Genomic DNA, 24,282 nt, shown 5'->3' on the forward strand with positions numbered 1-24,282 from the left:
TCACTTCCTTTCTTTTGTATGCGCACCTGTTTTTGATTTGATTGCTGTATTTAGTTCAGCCGGGTGCGTCTTCGTGGGTTATTGTTCATTTTGATCAGTTCGACGTGTTGTATGCCAGTGCTGCATTCGCTTTTGTTCGAAAATAAAGCTAAGCTTTTACCTGCACCTACTCATCCTCTCTGCATCCCGGGGTCGCATCGCAACAACGCCATGCCGAACCGTGACAGTATTCGTCTCTGATTACATATTCTATATTGGATATAAAAGTGGGTGTAAAATATAGGCTTTGATTCCATGTCTGGATGCCTCTAATCAGACAAGTCTATGCTCGGAATACAAAAATACATTTGGAAATCAGGAATCCTACTTCATGGAAATTCAACCACGATAAATGAGGGGCTACTGTAGAAATGAAAAACTCCTCACATTTGAGAGACTGAAATCAAGAGGAAATGTACCTTTTTCAATAAAAAACACTTCATTGAATAGCGATCTAATATTAGTATTTATTTATTGTGAAAACTAAGACAGGAATCAAATGAAATTTCACCAGCACAAAATGATGTATGGATACAACCGTGATACCTGAAATGGTTCCGGTGATGAGCATCAGGATGAGGAGCAATAAGGCACCTCCAGACATCTCCATCCTGCAGCGTTGTACTGCAAGACAAGGCATGATCACACACACACACACATGTGGAAAGATTTGCAAGAAGCGTTGCCGTTACCTTGACCAGAAGGGTTCCAGAAGATTGTGAGAATGTTTCAAGTGAGGGAGAGTGCCGGCATTTATAGGCCAGGCTTGAACATTAGATGTTGATTCAACAAATACCACTCCAACACAAGTGGGAAGCATTTTCATCCATCTTACTCAGGATGAAACACCAGAGAGTGATACATCGACTTGACCTCGTTCTATAGTGGCTTCGATGTCACGCCATATTTAATACAGTATATGCCGTTATCTTCCTCTTCATTTCCTTCACCAAGTAAACTGCTCATTGTAAATATACGGAATTATGGACCGGCAAAGACCCCACACCGTGCAAAGTATATGTGTGTAGTCCAAGTATACAACATAGAAAAGTGAGATTTTTTTCAATTCAGCCACTGAAATAAATGAATTTTTCAAAGATATTCTCGTGGATTGAGATGCACGTGTAGGCTGCAAACGTGGATGATTTCAAAAGAAAAGAAAAAACAAAGAAAGGACGATAGCCCCAGTACTGTACATACAAAGTACTTGAATGTGTCGACCTCATTCCTTATCTTTACGGACAGCAATCATTGTATGACTTCCAGTAAATGTTGCTTTGTTGCCTGATGTTTACAATAATTTATTCCAGTAAGTGTTGCAAGTGCAAGAAGTCATTTTTTAACATCAAGAGTCAACCTGACTTGCCAGTGATAATAATATTTACCTGCTAATGAGGTCACAGCAACAAAAGCTAAATAGTTTTTACATCCTTATGGAGGTCGCCGTGGCTTCATATCAGCTTTGACAATCTGAGTTTATGTAGTGTTGATGTCACACACATTTCTTTTTTCAAGATTTGTTTTATTCAAAAGCCGACAAAGTTAATTCTCTTGGAAGGATGATGCCAAACTGCTAAGAAGGTTGTCACGTGTTGGCTGGTGGTGTTGTGGCAACGACCTCAGGATCGAAAGCAGGAACCAGTTGCAGGGCAGCCATGAAGAAAGCATCACTCTGTGGCATGCCCGGGGTGAGATAAACATTCCATTTGATCAACCAACGCCTGCCAGTCAATATCTTCATGAAGTTGAAAAACAGGTTGTAATGTCACACATTTCATGTGCCACAAACCCAAAAGGGCGTGCCCATCCGGAAGAAGGCCCCTCGGCAGACCGAGGACACGCTGGAGAGATGATGTCTGGAAGTGGAAGTCCCTACTGACACTGCTGCCCCCACCACCTGGCCCCGGATAAGCGGAGGAAAATGGATGAACAAACCAAAAAGCTTTGTTTTGTCCACACGCTAACACTAAAGTCACATTTCCACTTTACAAAGTTTGATGAAAAATAATAGCATTATAAACAACACGGGATAAGATCTTTGGTCTTCATCGGTGCCTTGCTCAGAGGTTGTGTAGCACTTTGGGTGTTCCCACTTGGTTCAGTCCAAACACACTCTCGTATGTTACTTTGCCCAGGTTGGATTGTCTTGTGCGTATTCACTATGCCGTCCCCTCCAAAGCCGTCTTGATGTTTTTATAGGAAGGAAAGGAGACGCCATCTTTGTACTTTTCTGCCTTTAATTGGATAGTGTTGTACTGAGGTTTCCCGATGCCATTTGCAGTGCGGCCTGCACGCTGTCTGCAAACCTGAGGCCCTCCAGATGTGCAGCAAGGAGAACATCCAGGATGGAGGGCTATCGGTCCAGCGATATAAGAAAATAAACACGGTTATTCCTGTCGGATAGACCAACAGGTGGACGATCTTTGCTTATACCTGCAATCCGCAAAAGATCAGATCCACATCTTGAAGTTTGAAGTGTCTCAGCAGGTCGCTCAGCTCATGAATGACCGTGTAGTCGATGATGCTGACGTGATGGCAGTCCAATACGACCGAACGTGCAGGTGACACTACAGTAGGAGATAAGACTTCAACAGTTGTTCAGCTCCACAATGGCAAAAAGAACATACCTGGGAAGCTGAAAAGGCTAAATTAACAAGCCAGCATATATACATACATACACACACACACACACACACACACATCTTTGGGCCATTATTAAAAGTCAGCAAGCATATCTTGTATGACTATTTTTTATTGATTATTAGCATATTAGCTCTTAAACTCGCCCACAAATGTTCAGCAAATACAAAATGGGAACAAGTGAGACCTCTCACACTAACATGTTTTTGTTTATATGTGTCAGCTCAAAATAAGGTTTGTTTATTTATGATACTGGTTTTAAATTCTGAATGTTAAAAAGCCTATTTAGGAACATGCAGAAAGGATTATTATTCAAGAATTGCCTCAATGCACCTTTCCTTGATGAAATGTACAAATGAAAATACCTAAAACATCGGGCAATAGTCATAAAACATTTCATCCAAATTGAAAACCTAATGGCATTTCATTTCTCTTTTAAAAATACATAGATATTAATCATTATATTACAGTAAATATTATTTTATTACAATACTCTTACTATTTCCACTGTTTTGGAATGATTAATGCAATTTGTCCTACTTTTTTGACGGTAATTGAACGCCGTTCTCAGATGCAGAGGGCTGTATGGACGTATTGGGATGTATTTTACCCCATTTTCTTTCACTTCATACTTGCTCCCGATTGCTGTTACTATGTGGGAATGCATAAAGGTAAGATTTGATGACTTTGAGTGCTAATGTGCATCATGGTGGTAGTTCCATGCTAAATGGCTAACGCTAGCAAAACACTGGACTTCATCCAGGTCATCACATTGACATCCCGTCAATAGCAGCTGCAAGTCCAATTTAGCTGCCAGTTCAATGCCAAAATCATCAGAGAGATATGAAAATGTGAACACTGGTTAGTTGGGCCACTATTATGACAAGGTAGCACTGTATATGACAATAAAAACAGTCAAACACAGCGACAGTGGATGCAAATAGGGCTTTGAAGCTAACTTTAACTATCTTTAACCAATTATTTCTCCAATTCCCATCAATAAAATCACAAAAAATCAGAAAAAAACAAGTAACTAATGTGCCTATATTAGAGTCTATATTACGTCTTATGGATGTCTAATATGGCTTATTTTCTGTTATTGTGTGTACTATTGTTACGTTTTGGCATGGTTGTGACCCCAGGAACATAGTGCAGGTAAGTATTAGTTAAAGGTATTAAAGATAAAGGTAAAAGTATTCATTTTAATAATGATTGCAGGTAAACAGAAAACACGCCAACTGGGCAAGCAAGGCAAACAAATGACAAAGAACCAACAAACGGAGGCACCACACACCTGAAGTAAATAGGAGGGAGTGAAATTGGAAACAGGTGTGGAAGATAGGGAACGGAAACCAGGCAAGACAGGAAGTGAATACAACAATAAAGGGCATGGACATATTGAGACAATATCCCTTTTATTATTAAGGAATCCTACTTCATGGAAATTAGCTTATCACAGTCGGGTCTGGAACCAATTAACCGCAATAAACGAGGGATTGCTGTACAGGCTTTAATGGCTTGATTAGAACTCACCCTGCAGAGCCTTGGTGTGTATTACGTGGCTGAGATGTTCCGCAGCAGGAAAGCTGAGCCCACTGGCCAGTGTGATGAGCGGCACACCTTGATCGGACATCTGCACACAACATGTTCAATGTAACATGCCAACAAGCGCAGATGATGTGGCTTGCTGGTGAGAATCAGTGTTTTTTTAAAACATATTTTAATTGTTATGAATGTGAAGCTTTCCGTCCCTCCAGGAATTCGCAATGTTGCGCCAATTTCAAACTAATTCAGTCCATCTCTGCTCTTTTTTGTCCATCCATCTTCTATGCCGCTTATCCTCACTAGGGTCGTGGTTATGCTGGAGCCTATCCCAGCGGTCTCTGGGCGAAAGGCGGGGTCCACCCTGGACTGGTGGCCAGCCAATCCCAGGGCACATATAGAGAAACAACCATTCCCACCCACATTCATACGCATGGACAATTTGGAGTGGCCAATTAACTTAGCATGTTTTTGGAATGGGGGAGGAAACCAGAGTCACTTTTTTGTGTCCCTGCCATTTTTTCATCACTCAACGTAACTTAACCGCAAATTTGACTTGGACTGTTAGACCGCCTCCTAAATTCAGGCATTTTAGGCCGCAGCAAAGCTTGCGAAACCCTGGAGGGGCTGATGTCTGTCATTCATTTTTCAGCCATGAAAGGAAGAAACCATTCCACTGCTGTTCTCTGCTGACTGTATTGTTAGGTGGTGCAAAATGCAGTGCAATGTGGAACATGCAGCACCCACAGGAAGCCTACGATGGATTGCGCACCTTCATCTGGGGTCTGGCCGTGCTATACAACAGGAGGACTCCGGACACAGCTACGCCTCCCATGATTCCATACTGTACCTGCCAGAAGCTCATCAGGAACGTCACCACGAAGGGAAGAAGGTCCAGCTCTGCAGAAAGGGCATGATTATGTCAAGTGAGTCAAGTCTTAAGGAAAGATGTGCAAGGCCAAGTCATCACAAGGCCGTTCGAGCAAAGTCTGAAGTCATACTCCTGAAATGTCCCAAGTTCTTACCATTCCTAAGCACTGTTTGGTGCAGGGGTGTCCAAACTTGATAGTTTGTAAAGCAAATGCTATGAAGTTGTACATAGTTCAAGAAAAAGATTGCATCTCAGCTTTGTGATAGAGGTGGAAAAGCAGATTAGCATGAACTCCAGTCCGGTTTTCCCCTTTACCTTCTTAAATAGTCGTAAATTTTCATCTGGTTCAAGGATGTTATTCCTACAATACCTAGACTTCAGATTCAAAGAGGAAATATGTAGGAAACTACATCATGTCGATGGCAAGTATTTTTAAGTCATCAGGCTAACACGGTCAAGTCCTGAGTCATTGACGTCAAGTATCAGGGATAGAAACATACTGTGTACTCGCCACATGTCAGCCACAACATGGTAGTCCACCATGGGAGCCACAGCGCAGATGATAACAGCAGCCAGGGCAGCTTTTGGGATGTAATAGAAGGCCGGCATGAGGAAGGCCAAGGAAAGCAACACGACCACACCTGCAAATGAGATACAGGGTCTTAATTAGCAGTACGCTCCGGTCATCAAAATGATGAATGAATGAAGAAGTGAAAATACTTCATGATACTTCAAATGCTCTGTGTAAAGTCAATCTATAGAATATAAAAGTCCTGAAATAAAGGAGCTTTTCAAAGGTACAGGTGGCCCTTGTGTTATGTGTTCTAGTGGCAGTGAGCCAAGGAAAAGGAAAGCCATCACCAGGAAGTGCAAATGACCACCATAAAAACCGCAGAGAGCGGAGAATAGCCCACCAATGCAGTCATCCCTCGTTTATCACGGCTAATTGGTGCCAGATCTGACCGTAATAAGTGAATTTCCACAAAGTAGTATTCCTTATTTACACATTGAATGTTTTCAAAGTTAGAGGATAGAAAACCTTCTAAATACATTTTTACATTACTAAAGCCCTAAGTAACACCCCTATAGTCACCTTTATATTTGTATTACCCAAAATATAGTAAACAAAATAAGCCTAAATAAGTGGTACGATAAAGCGCGGTTATAACGGACGGTGGGGTAATAAGGGACAATTTTCAGGAAAATGTAACGTAATTCTGCCTTTTCATGTTAAACAGGAAGCTGCTTTTTGTTGTTTTTTTTCAAAGAAGCATATATTCTTGAACAAATTGTTCAAAAAACATTTTCCCGGAAATTGTCCCTTACTACCCCCCTCTCCCTATAACCCTGTTTTACTGTAAATATTGGTGTTTCCTTTTTCACTTGTGGTTTCTGTCCAGCACAGTACTTCCTGTGGTGGCTACTGTATCATCAATGTAACATTACTGACACCCAGTGTAGACAGACCAGTGCAGAATACAGCATATCATCTTTAGCCTTCCATTTGTCTTTTAGTTCATTTTATGCATGGCAGTGCTTGACAATGGACATTTGCAATGCAGATGTTTTGCAGGGTGTCACTAAAACAAAACAATATGGACGTCAGTCGCCGTTCTGCTGTTATTTGCTTCTCTCTCACAATCAAACCCCACTATGTTCTACTGTCCATTTATAGAACCCCCAAAATGCTAAAAACAAACTTTTTTTCTGATGAAAGAAGAGAGTCTAAAATTTCTGGGCATAGTTTCAATGTTTATGTAGTCCTAAGACTTGATATTCTGTGGGTCTTGAAGGTTAAGCAAAAAAGGCCCTATTAAAGCTGTGAAAAGGAAGATGTGTTTATGGCCAGTAAAGGGTGGTTCATGCCGATTCTTATTTCTTGTAGTGTTTTTATTACACACGTCTTCATCCACGTATCAGTTCCAAGTCATGCATTGTCGGAAGTGGAACTGGTTGGAGACCACCCGTATTGTAAATTAGATGCTTGTGTATTATTGGGCCCTACTCTTCTCGACATGAAGGACACTGAAGAGGACTTACTGGTGACAATTCCTCCAGCTGGACTACAGACCCCAGTCTGAGAATTCACTGCAGTCCTAAACATGATGACAAAACATGAATCTGCAGGAAACTGAGTTCTCTCTCTCTCTCTCTCTCTCTCTCTCTCTCTCTCACACACCTTCCAAAGCTGCCGGTGGCAGGGTAGGCTGACACAAAGGAGCCCATGAGATTGGTCACGCCAATTGCCAACAGTTCCTGGTTGGCATCGATCCGGTAGTTGTTCTGCCCGGCTGAGAAGAAACAAGAAGTCAGAGGGCTTAAGTCCGTCCTTTCACGGCCCAATTATACATTGGATAAGTTCCCCCTTGAAGCACTCACCGAATGCTTTTGCGATAGCGATGCTCTCCAGCAGCCCCATGAGAGGAATGACAGCCAGCCCCCCTCCAAAGCCCTGGGCACAAAATACAAAAAGGAGCACTTGCTAATCTGCTGTGAGAGGCTTAAAGGGTCCCAGACGGGATTCATCCACTGTGCTTAAATATCTTAGATTTTCTTTGTAATCACAATATCCTTGGCATAAATTGCCAAAAATGAGTCGTGTAGATGCAGACCCAATCATTCTATTGTCTCTGAGTGTTTGGTGTCATTCCTACTTGTTCATGTCTGATTTCATTAACAGGAGTAAAATAAGAACAATAAAACGCAATTCATTTCTATCTTTTTCCCATTCTGTTCCATTTTCTTCTGTTTATCCTGGTCCAGGTTGGGGGGGCAGCAGTCCGGACTTATCCATTTCCACCAAGATTTCACATTTCAGCGTCCAGACTAAATGCCTGAGCCACCTCATGTGAGACCCTCCCGAATGCCTGAGTTCCTCTCCTCATCTTTTAGTCCAGCCACCCGACGGAGGAAACTCAATTTAGTCACTTGTATCCGTGATCACGTGTATCCGTGATATTGGTCTTTTGGTCACGACCCAAAGCTCATGACTAGAGGTGAGGGTATTAACGTAACAAGCTTTGCCTTCTGATTCAGTACTTTCTTCATGAACCATGATGGTTCGGTACAGCGACCGCATGACTGCAGACGCTGCACACATCTGCCCGTTAACCTCACGCTTCCCTGACCCACAGACTCCCCCACCTGGGGCAAGACCTCGCTCCCACCTGGAGAGTGCAATCCACCCTTTTGGCACTGACAACCATGGCCTTGGCGTTGGAGGTGCTGGGCCGGAAACAGGCTGGACTTAAAAAACTTGGAAAAACAAATGGAGGATTGACATGCATGGCCCATTTCGGTGCTTGTGGTTTCAATTTAGCCGACCTCTTCTGGTTATGTGCATGCTGGAACACATCTGCTTTTCAGCTGGACTCCTTACCTCTACAACCTCTCCAAACGATACCACCGTCCCATTGGCAGTTGTGTCTGAGGTGGGTGGGGGCTTGAAGGGTGGGAGCCCCTGGGCTGTTTTGCCAGTGATTGAGAAGACGTGATGACCAAAAGCTTCCCATGAAAATGCACACAAAGATGCAGCCAAGACTACCAGCGCGTTACGCACTGATGAAAACCCAAAAGGAGACAAGAGGGTTGGAGGAAAGGTATTGAGCAGACACGTGAGAGGTAGAATGGAGCAGGTACACGGGTACTGACTTGTAGCAACAGCCCATACAAATGTCCTGGCGATCTTGGAGTACCGGGGAGCATCATCACAGCCCAGACGTGTCTTCATCAACATCAACATGATCAGCACGGCAAGACAGAGCAGACCCAGGACCACGTCGCCAATGCGAGCCTCTGGGATCTGGTAGAAGGTGTAGTAAACCTGCAGGAAGAACTCGTGGGGAATATCCTGGAGGCCCAGAATATTCTAGATATGGACACGGAAAACACGTTTTTAGGGGAGTACAGTGGAACCCACTTACGTGGACGTACATGGTGGAGCACTTTTGTCGACATAAAATGGGAGACCAGAAGGGGTCTTCTCTATGAAAACTAGCCTGTGTACAATTATTGCAATTCACTGTTTTCTGTTGCCAGTTGCGGATAAATATACTAATGCTATAATAAAAGCCTGTCTGGTGCGTGTTACTAGCGACACCCAGTAGCTACAGTAGGGGCTACATGGCTTCAAGTCTAAATGTCTGAAGAGGTACGTTACTGTGACAAGTTTGGGTATCACTGATGTAGGCTAACCAAAGAACGACCTTAACCAAAGAACGACCTTAACCAAAAAACACCCTAACCAGGGTGGACGCTAACTGAGGTTCCACTGTATAGGCTTACTGATGACGATGAATCTAACTGAAAATAATGTGAATGAGCAGCCATTCATTTTACACTAACTGAGAGGCCGTGTTAATTGCCTTCCTTCGTGCTATTAAACGTGAAGACCTCACCTTCACCTGGCCAAAGCCAATGGTTATTGCTGCAGCACACGTGAAGCCTTTTATGACAGGGAAGGAGATGAAGTCCAGGAGGAAGCCTGCAAGGGATGATTTACAGAACTTAGCAGCAAAACCTGAAACACGACCGTCCTTCTGCCGAAGTAGAAGAAGGGTGTTGCAGCTGTTTTGCTTTCATGTTTACTGGTGTAAGAACAAATTAACACAAAGCCTTCTACCAAATGTGTGAGGTTAAGTGTTTCTCAATGAGTTCAGCCAAAAAACTGTTGGCATGACTTGAGCGGTGCACTCCTCCTCTCACCTAATCTCAGCAATGCCATTCCAGCCTGGATGAGTCCACAAAGGAGGCTGAGTAGCACAGCTCGGTGAGGCTCGCCCCCCACCACCGAGAAACAGAGGAGGGACATGATAGCTGTGGGCCCCAGCGTCACGTCCTTGGATGTCCCAAGGAGGGTGTAGATGAAGCCCCCCATGAAGGCGGAGTAGAGCCCGTACTGTACGTTCAGAGGTTGTGTCATTTAAATGGATGCTACCACTTGGTCTCCAACCACAAGTAACACACAATGTACCAACACCACACATGCAAAACAGCACTATTTTAAGCTCATTTATAACCCGCAAGGCATGCTAGATAACAACATGTTGGGGAAGTACTGGGGAAAGGCGGGTTTTCCAACAAACCAAAACAGTAATGGTTTCATCAAAAATGATCAATTTTGTGGGGTTACGTCGTAAATAAGAAGGTATCCACCGTACAGTAATGCCTCGTGTTTCACTGTGAAGTGGGACCAGACCTGACCATGATGGGTGAATTTTTGCTAAGTAGGATTCCTTAATAAATTGAATGTTTTTGTAGTTAAGAGCATAGAAAATCTGATTATGACATTATTAGAGCCTTTAGACATGAGATAACACCCCTATAGTCAGCTTTACACTGCCACTACCCAATATGGGAGACATAACAAAGCAAAAATAAGACATATTAAACATAAATAAGGCATAATCTAGACAAGGTGCGGGCAAACTGCAAACCTAGGACCATCAAGCCCGCCAAGCATCTTAATCTGGCCCACCGGGCTTTTCACAATTCTACCCAGTATGCCTTGCGGGCATTTGAAAATAAGAGTATTAAGTTACTTGTTGTGTTTAGCGCTTAGTTGTTGTTTATAACCCAACTATGATAGAGTGAAGCTGCAAAATGTAAAGCACAAAGTGGCGATTGATTACTGTATACTCTTGTATACTGTCTGTATACTCTTATACTCTAAAATCAGTGGGAAGACTCTCCTCCAAAACAAAAGCCTTTTGACTTTCATGTCATGTTGTCTCCATGGACTATGATGTTGGCAGATGACATTAGGATTTGTAGTGAGAGTAGGGAACAGGTGGAGGAGATGCTGAAGAGTGGAAAGGAAAGGAGAGGAATGAATTAGCCGCAGCAAGACGGAATATATGTGTGTGAATGGGAGGGACCCAAGTGTAAGAGTGAGGTTACAGGGAGAAGAGATACAGAAGGTAGAGAATTTTAACTACCTGGGGTCAACAGTCCAGAAGAATGGAGATTGTGAAAAGGAGGTGAAGAAGCATGTGCAGGCAGGATGGAACGGGTGGAGAACAGGGTCAGGTGTGATGTGATAGATGAGTTTCAGCTAAAATGAAAGGAAAGATTTACAAAACTGTGGTGAGACCAATCATTTGGTCTAGAGACAGTGGCACTGAGGAAAAGGCAGGAAGCAGAAGTGGAGGTAGCAGAGATGAGGATGCTGAGGTTCTCATTGGGAGTGACCAGGATGGATAGGATCAGGAAGGAGTACATCAGAGGGACATTACATGTTAGAGGCCTTGGAGATAAAGTCAGAAAGGCCAGACCAGTCCAGAGGAGAGATAGTGAATATATTGGAAGAAGGATGCTGCCAGGTAGGAGGCGTAGAGGAAGACCAAAGAGGAGGTTTATGGATGTAGTGAAGGTGGACATGAGGGTAGAAGACAGGGTTGGATGGAGGAGATTGGTTTGCTGTGGGGACCCCTGAAGGGAGAAGCCCAAAGGGAAAGAAGAAGAAGACTTTCATGTCATGTTGTGTTTTAGTTACTTATTTAGCACTGCAGCTATAACGTAACTATATGTAACTTGGTAACTTGGTAACTACTATTCCACATGTATGTCCGGTTAAAAGAGAGTTAAAACGTACAAGAGCAATGGATGCCAGCATCCTAGAATATCCATGCGTCCACTTTCTATACTGCTTATTCTGTTTAGGACCAGGGAGCCTACAAAAAGCCTGGACTGGAATAATATAGGTTTATATAATATAGGTAATATGTTTTTCAAATCGGTTTTCATTGACGCACCTCAACAGGAAGGCCTGCTATTTGGGCATAAGCCAAGGCCTGTGGCACAGCTGTCAGCCCAACAGTGAAGCCTGCGAGGATGTCCATCTGAAGCCACTTAAGGTTGTATTTGGGTAACCAGGCGAGTATGGGCAGCCATGTCTTTAGCATCCTGCAGGAGCCACTTGAGCGTTGGCCCAAATCTCTCTGCAGCAGAGGTTGGTCCATCGTGCTGAGGACGTTGGCAGAAGTTATGCACGGATACATTTGAATGTAAACATTTTGTATTGTGCTTACAATATCAACTCCACTTACACAAAAAGTTGGCATAGGTTGCTCCTTTCTTTTATATATAAGTCATGTCCGGTCAGTTGGGACTTCTTTGACTACATGCTGAAGGGATCATAAATCTGATTTCTTCACACATCACTTCAAGTTTCTGAAAGAAAAACAATACATCGATAAATAAGATTGGACACAGCTGACACAGGTGACTTAATTGTATCACATTTTTAAAACATTTTTCTAAACCAAAGTGAATTGTTATCTTCTGTTTTTCTCATTATCCGTGAATGGGCAACCGTAAAATAAGAGGGCCACAGCAGCCAAGCGCCTCGCCGCAGGTCATGGATTAAGATCATATGATGACCACATGACTTTCATACTCCAGCAATACTACAGTGCTATTATCATTGCACTTTACACGCCTGTTATAATGCATGTGTAAATGAATAATGACTATGTCAATGTATAATAAATATGGCAATGCTAATGCAGAAATAATAAATAAATGCATCATGTTAACATTATTATTTACCGACAGAAACGCCGCTTGATGAGGACGAACTAAGACAAGTAAAAGTGAAGATTAGATGATCAACAACATATTGAGAATATTTTTAAATATTACCACATCGAAAGTTTTCTTCTTTTGCGACATTCCTTCATATAGCAGACATTTTCCCGGTCCTCATCTCACACCCGGCGCTCCAGCCTCGAATCGCTTGCCCGGTTGTTTTGATGGGTGGACACTTCCTGTTGCGACACCTCACGTGTTCACAGTCACGTGTGTAAATGTAGGCGGGGCCAAATGTATTTGCGGAAGACGTGTTTGTTTTTGGTGTGTGTGTGTTTTATGTGCGCCGATGTGGCTGAAAACAATTCATTCTACTTACGTGTAGTATATTCTAAGTACATATAATACCGTTTCAACATTACCATGCTGCTTCAGCTCTTTTCTTGCCTTGTACTTCGTTTTTATTTTGCCCAGTCAAAAACAAGAAATGTCGTCCTGATCATCGGTGAGTTGTTCTTTTGTTTAAAAATTGCTAAGTGACAGTTAATTTCATGCTAGCATCACAACATCAGTAATCTAGTGTACTCTACTTTGTGAATATTGATTTGTTATTTAACGTACAATGTGGGGTGTTTATGGTACGTTTTGTACATTTAAGATGCTATAAAACAATCCAACGGAGGTCAACATATGTTAAGTTAGGTGTAGAGCAGAGGTAGGGAACCTATGGCTCGGGGTAGGGCTCTTTTGATGACTGTATCTGGCTCTCAAGCATTTCTTACCACAATAAAAATGTATTTTTGCTAACATTTTAAAGTAAACATCACAGAAATGACTGTTAAAAATAATATTAAAAATCAACAACTTTTTTATGCATTTTAATTCGTCCATCTATTTTCTACTGCAATACGGCCGACCATATCCATCTTTCCTGATATTTTCCAGGTCAAACACCAAAACTCGATTATTACTGGGTAATGCGGTAGTCTACCTCGGTCATTGAGATGTCAACATGTAAATATAAACTTTTCTCCTTTAGTCAAATAGTCACCTAGCTAAAGCTGCAGAACCAAGCCTTCTGGCAAAGATGGCCAAAAGAATGAAATATACTGAGTATGGTGCAAAATTATGCAGCAGCAGAAGTTGTATTAATGGCAACAAGTATTTGATTTATTATTAGACACTGCGCTGCTCACGAAAGTGTGCTGGCCACACCCCATTGGCGTGCGGTAGTGTGCCTGGTCTACACAATTAGAGCCCATTATAACTAAAACTGTTGGTCTTACATAAAAATGCACACATTTTATTGCATTCAATGTTTAAAAAAATGTATATGGCTCTCACAGATACACATTTTAAAATATCTGGCCTTCATGGTCTCTTAGCCAAAAAGGTTCCCGACCCCTGGTGTAGAGGTTTGGAGATGATGTATTGGATGTACGTATTTTCTGTTGTAGTAATTATGGCCTTAATGGCTAACCCTCTAATGCCAAGCATTGTTTTATTATGTTTTTGTCCATTCTTGATGGTTTGTGGAATTGTGGCGTGGACATGTACCATGTAGGTGGTTGGCCCTGTGTGGATGGGAGAAAATCCCAAAGAAAAAGAAACATAAGCACCCAATTCTTTTTGGTAAATATCATTGAAGGTTTTGTGGACACTGATTCCACCCTGTATGACCAACCATTCAAATCAATGCAATCAAACCAAGATGCATCACACACACACACACACTTGTTGAGCCCTGATGTGTGTTTGCGCCCTTCCAGCTGATGATGCCGGGTTTGAGACGGAGGTGTACAATAATTCGGTGGTCCACACCCCTCACCTGCGTTCTCTGGCCCAACGCAGCCTGGTCTTCAACAACGCCTTCACGTCTGTCAGCAGCTGTTCCCCCAGTCGCTCCACCATCCTCACTGGCCTGCCGCAGGTAACACACACCAAACGTTGACTAGGTTACTTTCGGCTGTGGACAGGTTTCACCGTGAATTCATTTAAAAAGGTCTGACCATATCTGCAGCAATTTCAACCGTAGGAAATAATAGACATAGACTCCCTTTATTGTCATTGCACAAAAACACAGTAGTGAAATTGCCAACGAAATGTCGTTGCCTGGCTCCCATATAACAACAGACACAAAAGAAGATAAGTAACAATGAATAATAATAATAATAATAATAATAATGTGGAGAATAAATAGGTAGGATAGACACCAAATATGAACAACATAATGTAAAGTGCAGCGTGAACAGTAAATTGCCCAAATAATTTAAATAAATAATAATAATGTAAGTAAAGGTAGAGGGGCTTATTTGGCATTCAGCAGTCTGATGCCCAGGGGGAAGTAGCTGTCTCTGAACCTGGTCGTCCTACAGCGGATGCTGCAGAGCCTTCTCCCCGATGCCAGGCGAGAGAACAGTCCATGCTGGGGGTGTGTGGGGTCAGAGCAGATCCGATGGGCTCTAGATACACACCGGCTGTTTGCTATGTCCTTAATGGGGGGGAGCTGGGTCCCGATGATCTTCTCCACTGTCCTCACCACTCTCTGCAGTAACGTCCAGTTCGAGGCCTTGCAGCTCCCAGACCAGACGGAGATGCAGTTGGTCAGCAGGTTCTTGATGGTCCCTCTGTAGAAGGTGGTAAGGATAGGAGGGGAGAGGGAGGCTCTTCTCATCCGCCGCAGGAAGTGCAGTCGCTGCTGTGCCTTCTTCGCCAGAGCGGAGGTGTGGAGTGACCAGCCGAGGTTGTCCGTGGTATGCAACCCCAAGTACTTGGTTGTGTTCACAACTTCTACGGCTGTGCCGTTGATGCTGAGTGGAGTGTGGCTGGGTCTGGATCTCCCGAAGTCGACGATGATCTCCTTTGTTTTGTCAACATTCAGGATCAGGTTGTTCGCCTTGCACCAATCCACAAGGTGTCGCACTTCCTCCCTGTAAGCCAGTTCGTTGTTGTCCTGAATGAGGCCCACAACTGTTGTGTCGTCCGCGTACTTCAGGATATGGTTGCTGCTGTACTTGGGGCGACAGTCATGGGTCATTAGTGTAAACAACAGGGGGCTCAGAACACATCCCTGGGGCAAGTCGGTGTTCAGGGAGATGACACTGGATGTGTTGTTGCCCACTCTGACATACTGGGTTCTATCTGTGAGGAAGTCAAGCAGCCAGTTGCACAGGGGGGTCTTGAGGCCCAGTGGCTCCAACTTGCGTACCAGGTCCTGGGGGATGATCGTGTTGAATGCTGAGCTGAAGTCTAGGAACAGCATCCGTACATGGGTGTTTTTCTTCTCCAGGTGCTCCAGGCTCAGGTGGAGAGTAGTGGAGATGGCGTCTTCAGTGGAGCGGTTTGGCTGGTACGCGAATTGGAAGGGATCGAGTGATGGGGGGAGTATGGAGGTGATATGGTCCTTAACCACCCTCTCGAAACATTTCATAATGGTTGATGTGAGTGCAATGGGCCGAAAGTCATTGAGACATGTAATAGATGGTTTCTCGGGCACTGGAATTATTGTGGCGGTCTTGAAACACGGGGGGACGACAGCTTGGGCCAGTGAGGTGTTGAAGATGTCTGTGAGCATGTGGGCCAGCTGGTCTGCACATTCCTTGATCACCCGTCCTGGAATGGCGTCTGGGCCTGCAGCTTTCCGCACGTTGACCTTCCTCAGGACTCTCCACACAGCAGCAGTATCAAACTTGACTGCCTGTTCATCGGGGTGGGGGTAGCCTTCCTCGCAGGGTTATTGTTCAGAGCCTCAAACCTTCCGAAGAAGTTATTTAGCTCATTGAGGAAGCTGATGTCATTCTGGCAGGGTGCAGGTCTGGCTTTGTAGTCAGTGACAGCCTGGATGCCCTGCCACAGTTGTCTGGCGTTGCCGGGGTCCTGGAAGAAGCTTTGGATCTTCCGGCTGTGGGCACGCTTTGCCACTCTGATGGCACGGTTCAGATTTGCCCTTGCTGATCTGAGTGCCATCACATCACCAGATTTAAACGCAGCATTGCGTTCTCTTAGTCTTTCACGCACCTCCTGAGTCATCCAAGGTTTCTGGTTGGCCTGTGTGATGGTCGTCTTGGTGACTGTAACCTCCTCCATGCACCACTGTATGTAGCCTGTTACAGATGCAGCATACTCCCCCAATTGGTGTGTTGGTTGTATGTTGCAGCTTCTCTGAACATGTCCCATTCGGTGCACTCAAAACAGTCTTGCAGTGCAGACATAGCTCCCTCTGGCCACACCCTCACCTTCTTCACAGCAGGCTTTCCCCTGGTGAGCAGGGGCTGGTATGCTGGGATTAGCATAACAGATCTGTGATCTGAGGAGCCAAGGTGTGGGCGGGGGACGGCTTTGAATGCTTCCTTGATGTTTGTGTAAGCCAAGTCCAAAGTATTCTCACCTCTAGTAGCAAAATCCACATGTTGGTAGAAATTCGGATGCACCGTCTTCATGTTGGCCTGGTTAAAGTCTCCAGCAACAATAAACACGCTGTCCGGGTGTGTGGTTTGCATGTCGCTGATGGCAAGGTAGAGTACATTTAGGGCTTGCTTGCAGTTAGCATCAGGCGGAATGTAGACGGCAACAATGGTGACGCTGGTGAATTCTCGGGGAAGGTAGAAAGGTCTGCATCTCACAATCATAAACTCAATGTCCACACAACAGTGACTGGAGACCAGGGTAGCGTTGTTACACCAACTGTTATTAGTATAGATGCAAACACCGCCCCCCCCGGGTTTTACCCGTGAGTGCATGGCTCCTGTCAGACCTGAATGTTGTGAGCCCATCCAGGCTAATGGCGGAATCCGGGACAGATGAGTTGAGCCATGTCTCGGTGAGGATGAGGATGCAGCAGTTTCTTGTCTCCCGTTTGGTGCTTAAGTCCAATTTCAGGTAGTCCAATTTGTTTTCCAGGGAGCGTACGTTGGCGAGCAAGACTGATGGAAGCGCTGGTCGGAACGGGTTCGCTTTTTGCTTAGCTGTAAGTCCACCACGACAACCCCGCTTCTGCTTCCTCTCGCATCGCCTTCGATGTCTCCACGGGCGGTCTGTACTGTGATCTGTTATTCCTAACTGGCGTAGCAGATCAAGGCTTTCAAAGTTTATGGGCTTCAAATTGCTGATTTTTCTCAGACGAAGGATAGCCTGTCTGTCGTATACTATTCTTGTACTGTTACGCTGGGCAGTTGATGCTGAAAACACTGATCTATGTGGTGAAATTATTGATAAAGTGTCTGTATTACCAGGAGCCAAAGCAGCCGCAGCCGGACAGGGCGCCGCCATCTTGAAAAAAAAAATAATAATAAATAAAATAAAATAATGGAGATCCAATTCCCAAAATGAGAATAATTCTGGTTTTATCACGTATTGATCACATTGCTGGTACTGGCCCCCGGGTGGACTCAATTAAAAAAGCACAGATTTCTTTGGGTGCTGGATTCCACAGAAGGATACAGCCCAGGGCGAACAGGCTAGTTTATGTAAACTATGTACATACTATGTATGCAAAACCTTTTCCTATCCTCTCAGCACCAGAATGGCATGTATGGCCTCCACCAAGGCGTGCATCATTTTAACTCCTTCGATGGCGTCCAAAGTCTGCCACTGCTCCTCAGCCAAGCTAACATACACACAGGTCAGTCATCTTCTCTTTTTCTTGGTGGAATTTTTAGACGACACGCAAACTACACGTTCTAGATTTCCCCTCTCAGGTATCATCGGCAAAAAACATGTCGGCCCTGGGTCTGTATACCCCTTTGACTTTGCCTACACGGAGGAAAACAACTCCGTCCTCCAGGTGGGGAGGAACATCACCCGCATCAAACTTCTAGTTCGGAAGTTTTTCCAGACCCATAAAGGGGAAGAAAGTGGAAAAGATGAAGAGAGGCCTTTTTTTCTCTATGTTGCCTTCCATGACACCCACCGCTGTGGACACTCCCAGCCCCAGTATGGAGCCTTCTGTGAGAAGTTCGGGAACGGGGACATGGAGATGGGGAGAATTCCAGACTGGACTCCACAATATTACACACCACAACAAGTTAAGGTCGGCTTTCCCAAAAATGAGGCTCGATTTCTGTACCACGGCACAATATGCTGCCGGAAATGAAGGACTTTTTGTGGGATTCAGGTTCCTCCCTTTGTGCCGGACACGCCTGCAGCACGGGCCGACTTGGCTGCTTTGTACACGACTGTTAGCAGGCTGGACCAGGGTAGGTCGACTGTTGGGAGACTGTACCTGCCCCACACCAGGAAGGCCTTTTAATAAAGTACCTTTGTCTGTGCAGGCATTGGATTGGTTCTTCAGGAGCTTAGGGATGCTGGCTATGAAAACGACACCTTGGTCATCTACAGCTCTGACAACGCCATCCCCTTCCCCAACGGCAGAACCAACCTGTACCGCTCCGGCACGGCGGAGCCCATGCTGCTTTCCTCTCCCGAGCACAGGAATCGATGGGGAGACACCAGTCAGGCCTACGTCAGCTTACTGGGTGAGTGGTTGCTATGTATGGAATCGGCCACCAGAGGGAGACCGTGCTGCATTCAGTGCAAAGACAGAAATGTATCATCATCAGCAGTAACATCAGTTATCAATGTTAACTCTGGAACCAATCAGTGACCCTGACCAAGGTATTTATGTTATTTTATGTGTCAGACATCACCCCCACCATCCTGGACTGGTTTTCCATTCCCTACCCGTCCTACAGTCTTCCCAGCAGCATGGCTGTCCCGGTCCAGCTCACGGGTCGTTCTCTGCTGCCTGTTCTGGTCGCTGAGCCCATCGACTGGCACACCGTCTTCGCCAGCCAGTCCCTACACGAGGTCTGGAGACGTGCTTGTGTATTTTCAAGTCCGCCACGACTTTGATCGCTTTGTTTTCGCACGCAGGTCACCATGTACTACCCCACACGCTCCGTCCATCAGGGGGCGTACCACCTCCTCCACAACCTCCACTACCGCATGCCCTTCCCCATCGACCAGGACCTGTACGTGTCGGCCACCTTCCAGGACCTGCTGAACCGCACCAGGCAGCGTGAACCCACACACTGGCTGAAGAGTCTACAGCAGTATTACTACAGAGAGCGCTGGGAGCTGTACCACACCAGGTCCGCTCAGTCATACTCATTTCTGTCTATAGAAGACATCTCGATGACAATGACAAGGGAGGAGAGCTTTTCTTTTTGGTCACACTTAAATGTTTCACATCGTCCAACAAATGTCAATCTTAGTCTGTGACAACACAACTGAACACGAAATGCACCTTGACCTCAAGGACCTCACAGCTAGGTTCAATCTCACCCTCGGCCATCTCTGTGTGGAGTTTGCATGTTCTCCCCGTGCATGCGTGGGTTTTCTCCGGGTACTCCGGTTTCTTCCCACATTCCAAAAACATGCTAGGTTAATTGGCCACTCCAAATTGTCCATAGGTATGAATGTGGGCCGGAATGGTTGTTTGTCTATATATGCTTATCCTCACCCTTGTGAGGATAAGCGGTAGAAAATGAATGAATGATTATTATTAATGATTATTAATGGAGGAAACCCATTCACAGTCCACACCTACACGGCCATGTGTGGAAAGGGTTGCCCCCTAAAGATAATAACTGAATAACTAAAGATAATAACTTTTATGGACAACAAGTTGCACTTGTTCTCCCCGTGCATGCATGGCTTTTCTCCGGGTACTCCAGTTTCCTCCCATATTCCAAAAACATGCTAGCTTCATTGTCCAAATTGTCCATAGGTATGAATGTGAGTGTGAATGGTTGTTTGTCTATATGTGCCCTGTGATTGGCTGGCCACCAGTCCAGGGTGTACCCCGCCTCTCGCCCAACGACAGTTGTGATAGGCTCCAGCACCCCCGCCACCCTCATGAGGATAAGCGGTAGAAAATGAATGAATGTTGCACCTTTTCATGGTTTGACTGGTCCTGACACTTTTTCTCCAGAGCGACCCCTGTGGATGTTTTTTTCCTGACAGCCACGAGAGGCCGCTTTAGGCCAGTATCTGCTACTCTTATCACTCCTGTACCACTGAGCCATTGTGCATGTATGGCTGGTGCGACTTATTGTACTTATTGTCCAGAAAATACGATACTCTAAATGATTTTGGTCTGACACCTATTTTTTCTTTTTGCAATTTGAAGCTCGACTTAGACCCTTCTCAAGTTCCAACAGTGCAAAATGTAAATTCTTGCCATTTTTGATCAGGAGTGGACTGTCTGTAACTAATACACATCCAATGCAGGCGAGACCCTCTGGAAACAAATAACCTGGCGTCAGACGCATCCTACAGCAAAGTGCTGGACAGCCTGAGACAGCGTCTGCAGAAATGGCAGTGGCAGACGGGGGACCCGTGGGTTTGTGGAGCGGACTACGTCCTGGAGGACAAGCTGGAGCCACAATGCAGACCACTATACAATGGACTGTAAAAGGCGCATAATCAGGTTTATTTCCATGTTTGTATGCCAGGCTGCTTTTAACGCTCCTAAAGAAGTAATGCTATTATCATTGTCATAGTGTTCCTGGATTATTTGATCAGTCAGGTCTCCAGTCTAGTTGTGTATTTGTATCGTCTACATGACATTTAAGCATTTCAGGATGATTGAACTTGAGTCCATGCAGCCACCACGAGGGTGGGTGGGTGGGTGGGGGGAGGCCACACCAGTAAATCCATAAGAAAACCACTTTATTGATAAAGCTCACGTTTTCAAGCTAGTCGACTGAAACTTCTGTGAAAGTGTGACGTGCTCTTGCAGACGTTCAATATGAAAAAGATTGACGTGTCTATTTTGACTGACATCATTGCCTTTTAAAGATGAAGACCACGTAGCAGCGATGCCGATACGGGTCTGCTTCCCAATGAGGCCTTTTGACGCCACGCTGCCTCCTACTTTTGTATTTTTGTCTTTTCTCGGCAACACCGTTTGAGTCGTTGTATGTTTATATCAGAGGTAGGGAACCTATGGCTCGGGAGCCAGGTAGGGCTCTTTTGATGACTGTATCTGGCTCTCAAGCATTTCTTACCACAATAAATAAAAATAAATGTATTTTTGCTAACATTTTAAAGTAAACATCACAGAAATGACTGTTAAAAATAATATTAAAAATCAACAACTTTTTTATGCATTTTAATTCGTCCATCTATTTTCTACTGCAATACGGCCGACCATATCCATCTTTCCTGATATTTTCCAGGTCAAACACCAAAACTCGATTATTACTGGGTAATGCGGTAGTCTACCTCGGTCATTGAGATGTCAACATGTAAATATAAACTTTTCTCCGTTAGTCAAATAGTCACCTAGCTAAAGCTGCAGAACCAAGCCTTCTGGCAAAGATGGCCAAAAGAATGAAATATACTGAGTATAGTGCAAAATTATGCAGCAGCAGAAGTTGTAATAATGGCAACAAGTATTTGATTTATTATTAGACACTGCGCTGCTCATGAAAGTGTGCTGGCCACACCCTATTGGCGTGCGGTAGTGTGCCTGGTCTACACAATTAGAGCCCATTATATCTAAAACTGTTGGTCTTACATAAAAATGCACACATTTTATTGCATTCAATGTTTAAAAAAATGTATATGGTTCTCACAGATACACATTTTAAAATATCTGGCCTTCATGGCTCTCTTAGCCAAAAAGGTTCCCGACCCCTGGTTTATATCCACCCCCTTTTGTTACTATTACATGTTATGGTTGCTGGTTTCATCTGTTTTCTCTGTCCACATCATTATTATTATGTAAAATACATCAAATATCTTATATAAATACAATACATTTAACAAGAACAATATGAATAATGAAACAATAACAAAACGCATAGCTATTCAAGAGAACTGAAAAATATCGATACTGACGCATCTTTGGTATCGATACTGCCGATGATTGGACCGATCCGCTCCTTCGGCACCCACCACTAACTCGTGCAAGCGCACTCCTCCAATCCCACGCCATCTCAAACGGATTTGGAGGAAATCGTTATGTTTTTCGGGTGTGTAAAGTCACGTGTTCAGCTGGTTCGTGATTGGATGAAGGTGTTTGGTGACGATGGCGTCCTTCAGCCCGCAGATAAAAGCAGGAGGAAAGTTCCGGCAGCACGCAAAGCAAGCAGGAGGTGAGAAGCAGACGAAGAAGACACCATGGAGAGGTTCTTGAGCTTCGTTGTGGTCTGCGTGGGCGTGTCTTTGCTCGTGTCCTGTCCCTCCGCGCAAGCCTGGTACAAGCAGTCTACCGGACCCACCTACTACTCGGTGGGTCGCGCCTCCGGGCTGCTCTCCGGGATCAGGAGGTCTCCTTACGTGCGCAGGTCCGAGTCCCAGGAGACGCTGATGGACAGCGAGGACTCGAGCAACTTGTCTCCGGAGACGAGCAGGCGGATCTCCTTGCTCAAACGGATGGTGAGTATCATCCATTCCATGCGCAAAAGCGCGTGCGTAAAAGCACGCCTCTCTCTTCTGTCGGCTTTTGTAGTTGATCTTCAAATGTTAAATGTATTTTTAATTCGCGTATTTGAATGATTGAAGGCGATTTGCGTGAAGGACATCTCTCCAAACCTAAAGAGCTGCGAGCTTCTGCAGGACGAAACCGGAACCTTCCAGTGCAAGGCCGACATCTTCCTCACCCTGGACTCGCTGGACTGCTTGTCCGCATGAGTCCTGCTGGGCCCAAAGACCCAAGGACCCAAGGACGCTCACTTTGCCCATTGTAAACCCTTGGATGTTCGATCATCGGTATTATTGCAGTAGTACTAGTAGTAGTAGTAGTAGTAGTATGTTCCCTTTTGGCTCGAGGAGTCTTTTCATTCTTTATTCATAGATGGCTTCAGACCAACCCTGACAGGCAAGGCTGAAATGTATTCAAACATTCATAAAGTTGACTTTCCTGTAAATAGTCTTCTTATTTTTATCTATTAAAATGACCAAACACTTGACGTGTGGACTAAAGTATGTCATGTATATCATATTCAACTTCATACCAAGGAAAAGTGCAGCAGACATGACGCAGTCTCTAATTGGCGTCTCAGTAAATGACGTCATAATTTGATGAAATAATCATTTTATTCATAAAAATGACACATGGCTCATTGATTTTCAATAAAAGAGAAAATATGACTTAAAATTCCAGCTTCACACATCACAAAATTACAAGAGCATTAAAAAAACGCTCATTTATGGCTCAATAAATAAAAAGATGTAAATGAAATGTGAAAAATTGAATTCATACTTCAACCAATTAGAAATTATCATTCCAAAAAATGATACTTTATTCCAGCCTCTCATAATTACGTCTGGTGATTAATCAATCTCAAAAAAATGAGGAAATAATAATGATGTAATTATGCGTGGTTCCAGCCTTTTATTTACATCTTTGAAAAGTTGACTTGGTAAATAATAGCGTCAAATATTCTAGTTTTTTGACAGGCACCTGTATTAGTGTTCGCGTGTTAGAACATTCGACTACCTTGAAGGTGTACTCGTTGTCATTCTCAGTAAAAGGCAAGGTAAATAAGAAGATTAGGATTATTATTATTATTATTATTATTATTATCAGTATTGCAACTGCTGCATTGATGACACTTCATAAAAAGTGGATACATAGATAGAGTTAGAGATAGAGTTATTGTTATTTGTGAAGAAATGACATAATGATGTGTTTGGGGGCTGACGAGTACACACAA

General features: G+C 44.2%; 3 protein-coding genes across 7 annotated transcripts; 2 read left to right on the top strand and 1 right to left on the bottom strand.

Moving 5' to 3' along the window:
- Positions 1-1,556: 1,556 nt before the first annotated feature.
- Positions 1,557-12,861, bottom strand: slc26a11 (solute carrier family 26 member 11). The gene is made up of 15 exons (XM_058069522.2): positions 12,734-12,861; positions 12,139-12,262; positions 11,845-12,055; positions 9,797-9,989; positions 9,490-9,575; positions 8,744-8,960; positions 8,472-8,650; positions 7,472-7,544; positions 7,272-7,383; positions 7,133-7,188; positions 5,593-5,733; positions 4,994-5,121; positions 4,213-4,312; positions 2,473-2,606; positions 1,557-2,392 (listed from the first exon to the last, which is right to left on the bottom strand). Exons 3-15 carry the CDS (start codon positions 12,049-12,051, stop codon positions 2,276-2,278), a joined length of 1,743 nt encoding a protein of 580 aa, XP_057925505.2. The 5' UTR covers positions 12,052-12,055; positions 12,139-12,262; positions 12,734-12,861; the 3' UTR covers positions 1,557-2,275.
- A 34-nt stretch (positions 12,862-12,895) lies between these two features.
- sgsh (N-sulfoglucosamine sulfohydrolase (sulfamidase)) lies at positions 12,896-21,117 on the top strand. 4 transcript variants are annotated; one of them, XM_078793417.1, is made up of 10 exons: positions 12,896-13,124; positions 14,389-14,549; positions 18,134-18,239; positions 18,316-18,401; positions 18,546-18,647; positions 18,732-18,813; positions 18,889-19,092; positions 19,257-19,423; positions 19,490-19,707; positions 20,849-21,117. In XM_078793417.1, the coding sequence occupies exons 1-10, from the start codon at positions 13,043-13,045 to the stop codon at positions 21,030-21,032; spliced, it is 1,392 nt and encodes a 463-aa protein (XP_078649543.1). In that variant the 5' UTR covers positions 12,896-13,042; the 3' UTR covers positions 21,033-21,117. The 4 variants fall into 4 exon arrangements, with proteins under 4 accessions (XP_078649543.1, XP_057925527.2, XP_078649542.1 ...); XM_078793416.1 differs by adding an exon at positions 17,519-17,585 and having other exon boundaries at positions 12,916-13,124; positions 18,316-18,647; XM_058069544.2 differs by having other exon boundaries at positions 18,316-18,647.
- Positions 20,941-23,535, top strand: npb (neuropeptide B). 2 transcript variants are annotated; one of them, XM_058069588.2, is made up of 3 exons: positions 20,941-21,047; positions 22,667-23,002; positions 23,129-23,535. In XM_058069588.2, the coding sequence occupies exons 2-3, from the start codon at positions 22,745-22,747 to the stop codon at positions 23,255-23,257; spliced, it is 387 nt and encodes a 128-aa protein (XP_057925571.2). In that variant the 5' UTR covers positions 20,941-21,047; positions 22,667-22,744; the 3' UTR covers positions 23,258-23,535. The 2 variants fall into 2 exon arrangements, with proteins under 2 accessions (XP_057925571.2, XP_057925580.2); XM_058069597.2 differs by lacking the exon at positions 20,941-21,047 and adding an exon at positions 21,254-22,596.
- Positions 23,536-24,282: the final 747 nt, after the last annotated feature.

This window comes from Doryrhamphus excisus, linkage group LG9 (assembly GCF_037039965.1).
Source record: "Doryrhamphus excisus strain RoL-2023G ecotype Guam linkage group LG9, RoL_Dexc_Guam_v1.1, whole genome shotgun sequence".
In the NCBI taxonomy this organism is placed as follows: Eukaryota; Metazoa; Chordata; class Actinopteri; order Syngnathiformes; family Syngnathidae; genus Doryrhamphus; species Doryrhamphus excisus.

What these genes read in the sequence shown, in the direction of transcription:
- slc26a11 (XM_058069522.2), bottom strand. Translation starts at nt 12,051, where the DNA reads ATGGACCAACCTCTGCTGCAGAGAGATTTGGGCCAACGCTCAAGTGGC. An exon ending in AATGGCATTGCTGAGATTAG is followed by an intron (nt 9,576 to 9,796) that starts GTGAGAGGAGGA and finishes CATCCCTTGCAG; the next exon opens with GCTTCCTCCTGGACTTCATC. An exon ending in CGGCCAGACCCCAGATGAAG is followed by an intron (nt 4,313 to 4,993) that starts GTGCGCAATCCA and finishes TGTTGTGTGCAG; the next exon opens with ATGTCCGATCAAGGTGTGCC.
- sgsh (XM_058069544.2), top strand. Translation starts at nt 13,043, where the DNA reads ATGCTGCTTCAGCTCTTTTCTTGCCTTGTACTTCGTTTTTATTTTGCC. An exon ending in AAATGTCGTCCTGATCATCG is followed by an intron (nt 13,125 to 14,388) that starts GTGAGTTGTTCT and finishes GCGCCCTTCCAG; the next exon opens with CTGATGATGCCGGGTTTGAG. An exon ending in TGTTAGCAGGCTGGACCAGG is followed by an intron (nt 18,814 to 18,888) that starts GTAGGTCGACTG and finishes TTGTCTGTGCAG; the next exon opens with GCATTGGATTGGTTCTTCAG.
- npb (XM_058069588.2), top strand. Translation starts at nt 22,745, where the DNA reads ATGGAGAGGTTCTTGAGCTTCGTTGTGGTCTGCGTGGGCGTGTCTTTG. An exon ending in TCTCCTTGCTCAAACGGATG is followed by an intron (nt 23,003 to 23,128) that starts GTGAGTATCATC and finishes GAATGATTGAAG; the next exon opens with GCGATTTGCGTGAAGGACAT.